The 13,915-nt window shown below is 57.1% G+C and overlaps 1 protein-coding gene across 1 annotated transcript in view; it reads right to left on the minus strand.

Annotated features, from left to right (window-relative positions):
* Window positions 1-13,915, minus strand: part of GRHL3 (grainyhead like transcription factor 3) — a 34,152-nt gene that overhangs the window by 9,106 nt on the left and 11,131 nt on the right. The window contains exons 2-10 of the mRNA XM_054170692.1: window positions 9,377-9,563; window positions 8,381-8,442; window positions 6,903-7,239; window positions 6,545-6,624; window positions 4,590-4,743; window positions 4,014-4,125; window positions 3,153-3,247; window positions 1,352-1,510; window positions 255-333 (exon numbers count right to left, since the gene is read on the minus strand). Coding sequence (XP_054026667.1) covers window positions 255-333; window positions 1,352-1,510; window positions 3,153-3,247; window positions 4,014-4,125; window positions 4,590-4,743; window positions 6,545-6,624; window positions 6,903-7,239; window positions 8,381-8,442; window positions 9,377-9,563 — 1,265 coding nt within the window. The remainder of the gene's footprint in view (window positions 1-254; window positions 334-1,351; window positions 1,511-3,152; window positions 3,248-4,013; window positions 4,126-4,589; window positions 4,744-6,544; window positions 6,625-6,902; window positions 7,240-8,380; window positions 8,443-9,376; window positions 9,564-13,915) is intronic.

The following is a 13,915-nucleotide window of genomic DNA, read 5'->3' on the forward strand; positions in this document are numbered from 1 at the left end:
CCTCTGGCCTCCCTCCAGCAGCTCTGTGTCCTGCTGCTGGGCACAGCAGAGCTGGAGGCAGGACTGGAGGTGAGGTCTCTCACAAGGTTGGTTAGAATTAAGTTGGTGGGAGATGAGGCAGGGACCTGGTGGACAACCTGCTTCTGAGCAGGGCTGATTTCCTCAGGCTTGGGAATAGCCAGGGCCAAGCTAACAGGCAAGGCTGCAGGGAGCCCAGCACAGGTGAGGGGGAGATGAGAAGCAGCAGCACTGACCATTGTTGTTGGAGTCCAGGCACTTCCCTTTCCTTCTGAACTGCTTCCTTTCATCATCTCTCATTTTCCTCTCTGCTCCCTGCAGGAAGAGAAGGCAAAACTGAGGCCATTGGCACTGGCAGGAGAGAGTTTGGTGGACATCTCTGAGGGATGAACAGCTTAAGGCAGCCTTTAGCCCACAGTGCTCATCTCAGAGACCTTCTAGAGGCCACCCAGAACTCTCTGATACTTACAAATTAAACCCAAACCAACCCAAGCCCCCTGCCCCCCAGTTTGCTTTTAAAAATGAGCAATGCAGGCAAAAGCAGCTGTGAGATCTTGTTATTGTTGGGGTTTCCCCATGGGAATATATGTGAGGCTGGGGAAGGACCTCTAAGGAGATTCTCCTCTCTCCTGCTCTTGAAAAACTTGTCCAAACTAGAACTTATGGTGAGGCACAACCCCATGGAGGCCTGAGCTGGGGAAAGCTCTCCAAGGGGTCTGCTCCTCAGAGGCTTCAGCCACACAGGCACAGCCCTGGGGTCCTCTTTCATGCAGGACCCCAACCCTCCCTGCTCCTCCAGGCTCTTCCAGACCCTCCCTGCTCCCCCAGGCTCCCCTAGACCCTCCCTGCTCCCCATGGCTCCCCTAGACCCTCCCTGCTCCCCATGGCTCCCTTAGACCCTCCCTGCTCCCCCAGGCACTTCCAGGCTCTCCCTGCTCCCCCAGGCTCTTCCAGACCCTTCCTGCTCCCCATGGCTCCCTTAGACCCTCCCTGCTCCCCCAGGCTCTTCCAGACCCTTCCTGCTCCCCATGGCTCCCCTAGACCCTCCCTGCTCCCCCAGGCACTTCCAGGCTCTCCCTGCTCCCCCAGGCTCTTCCAGACCCTTCCTGCTCCCCATGGCTCCCCTAGACCCTCCCTGCTCCCCCAGGCACTTCCAGGCTCTCCCTGCTCCCCCAGGCACTTCCAGGCTCTCCCTGCTCCCCCAGCCTCTTCCAGCCCCCCCCCCCCCCAGCCCTTCTGCTGTGGTTTTCTGCTGGCACCCCTGGCCCCCAGTGGCACCCTGGCTGCTGGCCAGGCAGCAGGGCTGCAGGGCAGCAGGGCTGCAGGGCTCTACCTTGTCACAGAATATCTTGATCTGGCAGACAGCTCTGTGCAGCAGCTGGCTGCTGCCGCTGCCGTAGTCGTAGGTGTCTATCTGCAGGTTGAGAGGGACTCCTTTCACCCCCTTCTGGGAGGAGAAGTCAGTGCTCAGGCAGTTCACCCCAATGAACACCTGCAAAGAGGAACAGAGGCTGCCTCAGCTCCCTGCCTTGAGCCCAAGCAGCGCTGGGAGCGGCGAGGGAGCGACAGAAGCAGCTCCTGAGGCATCCTCCCAGCACCAGCCCAGCAGGTGAGCTGCTGGCTCCCCCCCAGCCCTCCCCAGCCCCAGCCTCACACACACCCCACTTCTGCAGCTCTCCCTCTCTCTCCTGACACTTAGAGCATCCACTGCCACCAGCTCAGAGGCAAAGGCTGCCTGGGGAGGTCCCTGATGCTGTGTCTGGTCTCATGTTTGAACGAGGGACCCCCAGAGAGCAATGCCCTGGAGAGAGGCAGCTTCAGGCACTGCAGATGAGAGCTGCTGCTTCCATGAACGCTCAGCACCACAGCCTGGGCTCCTGCACCACCAGGGATGGAGTTTGCTCCAGTGGAAGCTTCTGGCTGAGAGCTGAGCACAGCTGTCAGCCACATCACATCTCCCAGCTCAGTTGTGTGACCTCCAAGCTTCCCCTGGGACTCTGGGAATAGACTTGCAGCTGGAGAAGCTTCCAGAGCTCCCTCAGCAGGGCTCGTTGCGTGGGGAGCTCAGCCCTGGCACCCTGCCGGCAGCGCTGGTCAGCACCTCTCCGGAGGACAGCAAAACCTCTTCCCGGGGCTGGGAGGTTGAATTGCAGGCAGGGAACCAGCAGGCGCTGCAGGCACCCCGGAGGTCTGCCCCCTCCTGCCTGGCTTCCAGCTGCCTGCAGGCTCCCCTGGGCCTGCCCCAGGCCAGCAGCTCTGCAGCGTTTCTGCTAGGAGTTCAACTCGAGTTTTGCCGAGCTGCCCCCGGGGGGGTCGCCACATTCCTGACCTATTTCCCTTTCTGACAGCTTCGCCTTGAAGGCTTTGGTTAACCTCTGGGGTTGTAAACGCCCGAGGCCTCCTTCTGGGCTAAAGGAAGGACTTCTGGAGATGCCAAAGCAGAGCAGGAGCTTTGCCAAGCTGCCAGCTCCAGAGGGATGGGAGACTTATGCTCTGCTTTCGTTTTCTTGGCTACTTCGTCCTTCTGATCAGCTCCACACTGGCTGCAGAGGGTGAGCTCTGGAGAGGTGCAGAGGAGGCAGCAGAGCTGCTGGAAGTTGTTGATAGAAGCTTTAAAGGTTTTTGAAGGCCAAAAGGGACCCTGTGAGCTGCCTGGCTGCCTTCCACATCACACAAGCCCCAGAAGGGTGCTGAGTTGTTTCTGCACCAAAATGCTGCCTTGAAAGAAGGTTTGGGGGGGGGGGGGTTTGTACCCTAAGCTGGGGTTTACCCAAATAGTTTTCACCTGCAGGTGAGCAGAGCCCTGCTGCAGGCTGCCTGCTGCCAAAGCCTTTCTGCAGGGTATCCATCGGCACTGAGCAAACATCCCTGAGCCATCCCCGGGCTGTCCCCAGAGCGGTTAGCAGCTAATGGCGATGCTTAAACACACAGAGGAGCAAGGAGTCCTCCCCCGCTGGCCTGGCAGGCAAACACGACCTGGGGCCACTGGGATGACTTTGTTTGGATTTCAAACTCTCTCTGTCTGTCAGCTGAGGGCTCTGGGGTGGGGGTATGGGGGGGAGGGGGGGAGCCTGGCTGGGTCCTCAGGAAGGAGGCTGCAGCTTTGCCACGGACCGAAGGCTCCCAGGCTGTACCTTGGCTTCCTCGTGGATGTTCCAGACGAAGGAGAGGGCATTGTAGGCCAGCTCCTCGATGTTCTGCACTGTGTTGAAGTTCTCTTTGCAGTCAGCTGAAAGGCAGCACAGAAGCAGGGTCACACTCTGCTTACACTCCCCGGGCTCCCCCACTTGCCACAAGCTTTGTCCTACAGCTGAGGCCATCCTTCAGACCTCTGGGGAAACCTTAGAGTGCAGACAGAGTCAGGATTCCCTTGGCTTGGCAAAGACCTTCAAGATCATCCAAGCCCAAGCACTGCCCAGCTCTACCAGGTCCCTCTGCACCACATCTGTGTGTGAGGGACAGGCCAGAGGTGACTCAAGGGTCTGGGCTGGTGCCTGCTGAGTGCTGACCTCATGCAAAGTCAGTGTAGGTGGCTTCTAGATCCACCCCCCCAGTGCCTGCTGCCAGGAGCTCCTGAGCCAGCAGCTGGATGGTCCAAAGCCTTTGTCTGGCCAAGCAGTACCAAAGCCTTCTCTAGCTCAGATCCCTGCACTCCAAGGAGTCCCACCTCACAGAACCATTGAGGCTGGCAAAGACCTCTGAGGTCATCCAGCCCAGCCTATGACCTAGCACCACAACCTCCAAGAGCCCAAACTGTTGAGCAGTTTCTCTCTCTCTGCCTGAGGCTCCCCCTTGGGGTATCTTGGCCTAGCCAAACATCATCTTAAACCCTCAGGAGCTCCTCGGCCAGAAAGGACCTGAAAGCAGCAGACCAGCCTCTACCTCCCCCCAGGCCAAACTCTAGAGATTCAGCTGTGTTCCTGTGCTCTGGAAAAGCAGGGAAGTGATGCTGGAGGTCCCCCAGCCCCCCCGGGCTCAGCCAGCCCTGCTCGTACCGACGTCGATGACTCTCTGCTTGGCCGTGGGCTGCCGGGAGTGCCAATGCTTCCAGAACTTGAGCTGCTCTGTGGGGATCTTCTCGTTGTCAAAAACAATCATCACAACGCTCTGCAACACAGCCAGGAGCAGCTCAGACCCTCAGAGTTTCAGGAACCCTCTAAGTCTAAAGCCCAGCCCCTAAGTGCTGCTCAGGACCAAGGTTCTTGGCTGGGAGTTCCGGCTCAGCTCAGTCTCAGGCACGGCTCTGAGGCCATCCCAGCAGCAAGATGGGGAAGCTCTCTGGAGCTCAGAAGCCTTCCCAGCAGGGCCAGCAGGCAGCCATCTGCTAAGGAGGCCTTTTGTGCACCTCTGACCTTCCAGGGGAAGGCTTCAGCTGCTAGGCAAGGCTAAGGCTGCTGCTGTGCTTCAGAGGATTAGTTTGCTCTGACTGAATCCATCCCATTCATTGCTCTAAGCCAAGGTGAGCCACAAAGCCATTACTCTTCACCTTCAGCTCTGTTCCCAGGCCAGCACAATTGCTGGATGTCTGGTTCCAGCATGTGTCAGCAGAGTTGTCAGCTTGTCTCTCTTACCTTCACTTTATTTGAGGACAAGTGTAAACATTTGCTGTCTCCAGCCGTCCGCAGCGTGATGGGGTAGAACTGTCCTTTGTTGAGGTAGGCCATGGGAGAGTCCCCAGATTTGATGTGAATGGCTTTGGGCGACCCCAGAGTGTATTCAAAGTCACTTTGATGGAACAAAGAGAGAATGATGAATAAGCACATCCTGCCTGCTTGGCTCCAGCAGCCAAACAAGAGAGCTGGGAGCCTCCACCCTTCGGCTTGCAGCCGCTGCACACCCAGCAGCCGCTGCCCCGGTCCCCATCTCGCACATCCCCACACCGCCAGCCACCTCCTGGAGCACACTGGAGCCTCCCCCAGCATCCTGGGGAGCAGCACTCCTCTGGTGCCCTCATTTTACCCTTGGCTTTGGGCTTAAAGACCTCCTCCCTGTGCATCGCTGTGCCCAGCGGTCTCCCGCGGGTGGCTCCGGAGCCCTCGCACAGCTGAAAGCCTAAACCAAGCCAGACTGGAAGAGGAAGCAGCCAGGAGGCTTTTCCAACCTCCTAGAGCGAGATTCCTGTCTCCACATTCACACAGCCACAACTGCCTGAGCCAGGAAGACTCTGCCAGGGGGTCCTGAAGAAAGAGGAGGGCCTGCAGGACACCGGCTGGGCTAAGGGACTGCTCTAAAGCCCAGCGTGGTCCCTCTCAGTCTGGTGGGCAGCAGCTTCAGCCTTTACAGGGAAGATTTGAGCTGCCAGACAGAGGAAGTGGCACTGTTGGCAAGGATGTTGAAAAGCAGAGCCTGCTTTTCCAGGAGCCCTGCTCCTGGGCCTTCACCAGCACCGATGGATGTTCCAGCCATGAAAAGCTCAAGCTCTGCTCTTCTGTGAGGAACCTGTGCAAGCCACCACCTGTCCAAAGCTTCACACAGACCCTTCAAGTGCCCCAGATCATCACAGTGCTGTTTAGTCACCAACCCAGCGCTTTTTTCCTGCTCCACCTCCCCTGTGATGCCATCTCTGAAGAGAGGCTGGGCAGCTCCTCTTATCCAGAGCCAGGAGAGGACTCAAGTGCACAAACAAACAGCAAACAGAAAGCCTCTGCTCAGCACCAGGAGCTGCTGGCTGTGTGAAAATCCCCACGTCTGACAGCTGAGTCACAGAGCCAGGTGACTCAGGAGGCAAATAAAAAGTGGGAGGTTGAATAATGTTCCCTCCTGGGAGGCTTGGTGCTAGATCTAGAGCAGGAAAGCTCTGCCCAAGAGGGGAGGGGAAAGGAGGAAGAGCTCTCACTCATGTCTTTGGAATGAGAGGCTGTGGCCCCTTCTGAAACCAAGGTGCTAGAGCCAGAGTAAGGACCTAACCTTGAGGTGAGGAGGCGGCTCCTGAGCACCCTCCCCAGCTCCATCCTGCTGTTCTCTGTCATTTACCCTGTTCCAAGCAGCTCCTGGGATGCTGCTGCAGCCACCTGGACCTATCTGCAGCACAGGAAGCCAGCAGAGCTCCCTGGGCAGGGGCTGCAGGGCACAGCTGTGCCCTTAGTGCCACATCTGCCCTCGTGCAGGCGGAGACGCTGCTGGGATGTGACCACGGCAGTGGAAGCAGCTGGCACTGGATTGGCACCAGTTTGGCCAACACAGCCTGAACCACACACACCCCTCTCAGACTGGAAACGTGGCCTGGCACAAGTGCAGCAGCTAACTGGAGTTGGAGGCTGGGTTTGACTCCTTCTCAGTGAAGCTCTCCAAAGCCTACCCCTGCAGTCCACACTGCAAGCACCTAACAGTCACCACTCTGGGTCTACAATGTCCCAGAGCAGCATCCTGCTCCTGACACCAGGAGGACACAACCTGGCTCAGACCTCTAAGTCCACAGTGGTCACAGTCAAGGCTGGCACTGGGGCAAGGAAAGGAACAAATCTTTCCCCAGGGAAGGGGCAGAGCCAAGCCCATGGGAGCCCAGAGAGCATGGAGGGGCAGTTACCTCTTGACACCGTCCGTGGCATAACTCTCGGGGCAAGGTGGCTCTGGCTGGGGCTTGAGGATATCACTGAAGAGCAGGGACTGGAGACAAGTGGAAACAGAACAGTCAGAAGTAGAATCTCTCACTGCTTTGTCCACCCACCTTCTCCCAGCCATGACACAGAGGTCACAGAGAAAACTTGGACCCTCACCCCCAAGCCTTATCCCACTTCCAAGCCCCAACAATCCGCTGGGGATGGCATCAAGCTCCTCATGCAGAAGCAAAGCTCCCACTGACCCCAGCATCAGCAAACCCCAAACCAGAGCCAGCCTCAAGCAGTACCCACAGTGCCAGCATGCACCCCACCAACAGCTCTGACCTCCTGGGGATCCTCCTTGAAAGTGCTGTCTGGCTGCCACCTCTGCTGTGCTGGGGCCACAGGGATGGCCTCGAAGAGGGAGTTGAGGGAGCTGTTGTCATACACATCCCCTGGAGGGACCATGTAGTTGTCTGGGGTGGCATCCAGCTTGCTAGTGCCTGGTGGCAGCATGGCTGGCTTGTGGGAAGCAGGGACACCTTCAAGGCTTAAGCTGCTCTTCTTCTGTGGCTCACAATATTCCTGGCTCATGGAAACGTTCTCAGACAGCAGCTTCATCAGGTGTGCTGAGCCATCAAAGGATGCCAGCTCGGGGTCATACTCCATGCTGTGGCAGTGCCTGGAAGGGAAAGGGACCTGTCTCAAACCAGGGCACAACGTGGGCAGCCCCAGCAAGCTGTGCCAGCAAGAAGCAAGCAGACTGCACAGTCCAGCTGCCAGGTGATCCTGAGTCAGCTGCCGACATCTCCTGCCTGAGACGGGAGACGGGAGGTGGGACAGGCCCCTGGGTCATCTCCACCCACCCACACACCTCTCACTGCAGTCAGCAAGAGCCAGAGGAGCTCAGCAGGTAAGGGATGGTCACACACAGCCACAGCATAGGGTTTAGACGTGGTCTGGGGCTGCAGATCCAGGGCCTAGCTCCATCAGGATGGACCTTTAAAGCTCATCCTGGCAGCAGGGACATCCCCAACCGGAGCAGGCTGCTCAGAGCCCCAAACCACCTGACCTGGGATGGCTCCAGGCATGGGGCAGCTCCCAGCTCTCTGGGCAACCTGGGCCAGGGTCTCACCACCCTCAGCATGAAAAGTTTCTTCCTGCTGCCTAATCTAAACCTCCCTCTGTCAGCTGAGAGCATCACCCCTGGTGATGCTTCAGAGAGGAGAAAGCAGCTGAGCTCAGCTGAGGCAGAGGGAGTGAAGAGTTGCTCAAGAGGCTTAGTCTGTCAAAGGAGTTAAAAACAGCCAGCCAGAAAAGGCTGCCAAAACACACAGCATTCAGGAAGGGGAACTGAACTCAGAGTGGCAAATGAGCCATTAATTGAATAGTTAATTACCTGAAAACCTCAAAGGACAACTGGGAGTCACTGGGAGAGAATCCTGGGAGGCTGGAAGCGAAACCCTTATCAGCCCAGGGAGTGGGAGAGGACTTGGTTCTGCCCTTTTGGCTGCCAGTGCCTAACCCTTTCCCCCTTCCCAGCTGTCCCAGAGGAGGGAACAAGGACAAATGGCTCAGCTGCTGCAGCTGAGTGCAGCTCCCCTGCACACAGCCAGGCTCAGCTGTGGCCATGGGTGTAGCTCCACTGCTGCCTGCTTGGGATCTGGCCTGAAGAGTTTTAATCCATGTCTCAGGGTTAATAACCTCCACTGCTGCTGGCAATAACACTCTGCTTTGATGTCTATTTTCTGCAGGCTCAGAGGGAGCCACCAAGCAGCTGCAGGAGGAGCAGACAGCTACAGAGAGCAGGGACTGGAGCTAACCTCTTTCCCAGCTCGTTGCGTCCCATCATGGCAGGGGGAAGGATCCTCTTCTCCTTTGGCACCTGGAAGGAGGCAGAACAAAGAGTTTGGTGATGGTTGGATTTTTCCTAATGGGAAAAAACCAAAACCCCACAGAGGTAAAATCAGCCTCAAAGTCTCAGAACCGAAACACTGCCTGCAAACAAACAGGAGGTGAGGGCAGAGGAGAGCTGGGGCCTCTGGCTGGGCTTCTGCAGTGGATTCCCAAGGTAATCCCAGGCAAGCCACACCACCTTTCTTTCTTTCCTGGGAAGGACTCCCCAAAGAAGTCCCTCTATGATTCCATGAGTCTATGAAAAGCACCCAAGTGAGGGATTAAAAAGCTGGGTAGAGCTTTAGCAGTGGACTACTTGGGTTGATGGTTGGACTCAATGATCTCAAAGGTCTTTCCCAGCCTAAACAGCTCTGTGGATGGGAGCATCACTCCCACTGGTTTCAAGGAGAGCATTTCCCGAAGCTCCATCCTGCAGCAGCACTGGGAAGAGCAAGATGCCAGGGTGTGCCAAAGCACGGAGCTGTGCCCAGCTCCAGGGCTCACAAAGCATTGCTGTTTCTCACGTGAAGGCTGTTGGGGGGGAACATAAACCTCACCAGCCTGAGACTCAAGACACCCAGGTTCAGTTTTCCACCCTGTTCTGGGTGCCCTCTACACCAGGATGGTGTCTGGTGCCTCGGTTTCCTGGGGCTGATGGCCTGGGCGTGTTGTGAGCATCATTCATTGCATAAACAACACAGCTCAGAGCCGGGCACCCTCCTGAGCTGCCTGAGCACACACTTGACCTTCCTGCTCCTCCTCTTCCCTCCTCTTCAGGCTTTTTTCTCACCCATTCACTCATGGGTTTGCTCAGAGGGGAGCAGGCAGGCAGATCACAACTCCCTGAGCAGTTCTCTTTGCCTTCACCCTCCTCCTCTGGGCCAAGCTCCCAGCCCGGGCAGCCAGCCCCAGCGGGGACCTACCATGTAGTAGTCATAGAGGAGGCTGAGGGCAGCCACGCTGTCGTCATCGCCATTCACCCTCATCATGGCTTTGGTGGCTGCAGTCAGGGGGTTCTCCAGGTAGGTTTTCCAGGCTTCATCCTCACTGGTGTAAGGGAATTTCTGGAAGCTCATGCTGTCATTCTTCATCAGCCGCACGGACCTGAAACTGAGGCAGCAGGGCATGGAGGAGGCCAGCTTCCCACAGCCACTTCCATGCCAGCCAGCTGAAGACAGGAAGGGCTTCCCAAAGGCACTGCTGGAATGGAGAAGGAATGCTTCCCTGCTCCTTGACTCCCACAGCCTTTGGGATTCCTCTGCCTGTAGCTGTGCACAGAATTAGGGCAGAGTCTCCCCGGCGGGGCACATCTGCCCCTGCTCCCCTCCCCCTGCCCCAGGGATGCCAACCACGGCCTCAGCATCTGCAGCTTCCCCTTGCCCAGGCTGCAGCCAGCCAGGTCTCACCCCCACTGAGGTGAGATGTTTGCTGGTCAGCAGCTTGAATGCATCACCAGCAGGAAACTGCCCAAACGACTGCAGGAATTTGATCCTCCAGAGGACTCTCCCAGCCAAAGCCGCTCTGGGACTCTGTGAAGCTGCAGCTAAAGCCCAGGGGGCAGCCAGAGATGATCACTCAGTGTCCAGAGAACTTGACCTGCCCGGCTGAAACCCAACCTCAGCCCTTTGCTGTAGCTCATGGGGTTTTAAAATTGAGTCCCCACCTAAGTCAGGGTTTTTTTCTGCCCAAGCATTTGCAGATGGTTTTGCTCAGAGGGAAGCAAGACAGATCACAAGACCCTCCCTTCCCCTAAAAAATTCCTGGCCAAGGTGAGGCTGCTGGGGACTACGTGAGCTGAGAGCATACCAAGACACTGCCCTCCCTGTCCTCTCTTCTGGCACTTTCTCCAGGTGTCAGACACTTAATTACCCAAACCTTGGTCATCTTCCCTCCTCCCCCTCCTCCCCCTCCTCCCCCAGCAGCCAGCACACCAGAACCTCTATGCATTCCCTGCTCAGAGGAGAGGATGAATCAGGGGCCCTGGCTCCTCTCACGTCCCTCAGCCTCGTGTCTGTGGTGTCATCACCACAGCTCACACTACCCAGCATGAAAAGCAACATAAAGCAAACAACTTCCTGGGCAAACCAAACCCAACCCAACTTTTTCATCTCAAAAAGAAAGGGCCAGGAAGGGCACAGTGGGGTTTATGAGCAGAAGAAATTTAGAGCAAAATGGGAGATGTGAAGAAATCTTCTTGCCAAGAGCAGAATTGGTTTCATTGCTGGTTGGTTTGGGGTTGGTTTTTTTTTGGGGGGTTTATTATTAATGAAAAGAAAATCTGCAGGAGTTGAGGTCCTGAATGCTGCCTTTCAGTGGCATTTCTGGAAGGAAGAGGTTGTTTCCACCCAGCTGCTCTCCCTGTGTTTCTAGTAAGTCCCAGGTTAGGCTTCTAAGTGAATCATTTGGAGAACAATAATTCCCCTTGAAAGGAACCTGGCAGCTCTGAGCCTCCCAGCTGCAGCTAACAGCCACTGCCAGTCTGAGGTGAGCTGCCCAGGAGCCAGGAAGGCCCTGGGCTGGAAAGGTGCAGAGGTGGACTTTAGGTGGGGTGAAGGATGCTGCTCCATCCTCCCTGGCAGCTCAACTGGAACAGCTCCACTCCTGCACCTGTGACAGAATTGCTGGGGTTGGAAAAAGACCTCTGAGCTCATCAAGTCCAACCATGGCCCAGGAGACCCCAGCATGGTACCCACATCCCTGCTCTTCACCCCAGGAGCCATCTAAGCCCTCTAAGATCATCAACCAGCAACCCAACCCCACCATGGCCACCAAACCCTGTCCCGAAGTGCCATGGCCACAGGTTTCTGAGCACCTCCAGGGACAGAGACTCCACCACCTCCCTGGGCAGCCTGTGCCAGGGCCTGACCACTCTTGCAGCAAAGACTTTTTTCCTCCACATCTGAGCTGGGCAGGAGAGAAGCCAGCAACACCTCCCCCAGTGACCCAGGGCCCCCAGGTCCCCCTGGTTTCTGTGCTGAAGCAGCAGCAGGCAGCTGAGCCCAGGCTGGCAACAGAGGAGCTGCTCCCACGCCACCAGCGGCTCCCACCAGGCGCCGGTGTAACAGAGATGCTGAGCTTGCTCCTCCTCCTCCTCTCCTCTCCCCTCCCTGGCCGGGCTGAGGCAGTGGCAGCAGTTTCAGCCTGCTCATGAAACCTCAGCAGGTGTTTGGGGAGTTTCGTTGCCTTTCGTGTTTCTCACGGAGCCCTCCCCCCGCGCCGCTGCTGTCTGCGAGGCGAGCGAGCGGCGTGAGTCAGGCTGCAGCAGGGCCATGGGCTGTTCAGTCCTGTCTGGACAGGAATCCTCAGCCCTTCTCAATCTCATCTGCTCAAGGAAGGATAGGCAGCAGCAGCAGAGCTGCCTCTCAGGGTGAGACTCAGCTCCTCTCGCCTGCAATCAAGGCACAGAGGCACACCGCGGGCAGACCTAGCAGCGAAGCGTCCGGGAGCTCTGGGAAGCAGCAGGGAAAGTGCTTGGGAGCTTTATCCTTCCCCCACCTGAGCCCTCAGCTGCGTGTGGGCACTCCTGGTTGTGCCAGTCCATTCTGCCTCCCTGCCTTGTCACTTTGGTGTGGCACAACCACAGAATCACAGAACTGCCAGGGCTGGAAGGGAGCTCAAGGCTCAGCCAGTCCCAACCCCTGCCATGGGCAGGGACACCTCACACCACAGCAGGTTGCTCACAGCCACCTCCAGCCTGGCTGCAAACACCTCCAGGGATGAGGCTCCCACCACCTCCCTGGGTAACCTGTGCCAGGCTGTCATGGGGAAGAACCTCTTCCTCACATCCAATCTGAATCTCCCCATTTCCAGTCTTGTTCCATCCCCCCCAGTCCTCTCACTCCCTGGCACCCTCAAAAGTCCCTCCCCAGCTTTCCTGTAGCCCCCTGCAGATCCTGGAAGAGCATACCTGGTTGGAAAAGACCTCAGAGATCTCCCAGTCCAACCTTGCACCCACTGTGTGCACAAAGGACTCCTGGGGTGCATTAAGAAGAGTGTGGCCACCAGGTCAAGGGATGTTCTCCTCCCCTTCTATTCAGCCCTGCTGAGGCCACAGCTGGAGTATTGTGCCCAGTGCTGGGCTCCTCGGTTCAAGAGAGACAGAGCCCTGCTGGAGGGAGTCTGGTGGAGGGTTGTGAGGATGATGAGGGGACTGGAACAGCTCTGTGAGGAGGAAAGGCTCAGAGCCTTGGGGCTGTGGAGCCTGGAGAAGAGCAGCCCCAGAGGGGCTCTGATCAGTGCTGGTAAATATCTTAAGAGTGGCTGTCAGGAAGATGGGGCCAGGCTCTGCTCAGTGGTGCCCAGGGGCAGGATGAGGAGCAAGAGACACAAACCTTCCAAGCCTAACAATTGTAGGATTCTGTTCCAGAAGGCCACCAGGGCTAACCAATAGCTGCAGGAAGAGGCTGAGCTGAGGAGCTGAGCAGATATGATCCCATGCTTAGGGGCAGCTCTGACACCAGCTGCATTTCAGTGCACACAGCTCTGGGACTGAGCAGCACCACAGAATGCACTGGGCTGGAAGGGACCTTTCAAGGTCATCATTCCAACCCCCATCATGGCCTGAAGTTGTGCCAGGGCAGGGTTAGGTTGGATGTTAGGAACAATTTCTTTCCTGCCAGAGTGGTCAGGCCCTGGCACAGGCTGCCCAGGGAGGTGGTGGAGTCCCCATCCCTGGAGGTGTTCAGAAGCCAGTGGCCTTGGCACTTGGGGCTGTGGTTTGATGGCCAGGGTGGTGCTGGGTTTACAGGTTGGCCTGGATGATCTTGGAGGTCTCTTCCAACCAAAACAATTCTCTCTTTCTATGTCAGTTTGCTTTTACAGCCTTCTTTTGACTCAGCATCTGCAGTCTGTGAAGCAGAGGTGCAGGAAAGAGATCCAAACCCAGACCCAAGCACACATGAACTTCACTCCCCTCGCTGCCTCTCCCTTGGGGCTGTGTCACCTCTGCCTGCTCTCTGTGTCCCAAGTGTCCTTTAGAAGCTGTCAGCTTGCTGTGGTGGCTCAGACAAAGCCAGGATGGGTTGGTGAGACACAAACACAGGGACCAGTGACCTCCCTTCTCCTGTGCACAGCCCCCACCCCCTGCAGCCTGGGGCCATGAGCAGAGCAGCAGCAGGGGCAGGGAGCAGCTTGCTTGTTTCCAAACACTTTGGAGTGTGACCCAAGCTGATACCAGCCCCCTCTCCCCACTCCAGCCCACCCAAAGCTCTGTTTCTCTGATTCAGCTGCCAAGCCCAGCAGAAGAGTGGCCTCCTGATGGTGAATAAACACTCAGGGCTCTGCTGCAGGAGGAGAATATGCCCAAAGGGTCTAGGTGGGGAGATCAGCCAAGCAGGGAAGCAACTCCCATGTTCCTCTTCCCTTTGGTTGGGTTTCAGTGGGTGGCTTTGCTGCCCTTTAAGCTTTGTCTTTGTTCTCTCTCCTATAACTGATTAAGCCTCCAATCCATGCCAGATGCTGGT

This window comes from Dryobates pubescens, chromosome 20, assembly GCF_014839835.1.
Source record: "Dryobates pubescens isolate bDryPub1 chromosome 20, bDryPub1.pri, whole genome shotgun sequence".
In the NCBI taxonomy this organism is placed as follows: domain Eukaryota; kingdom Metazoa; phylum Chordata; class Aves; order Piciformes; family Picidae; genus Dryobates; species Dryobates pubescens.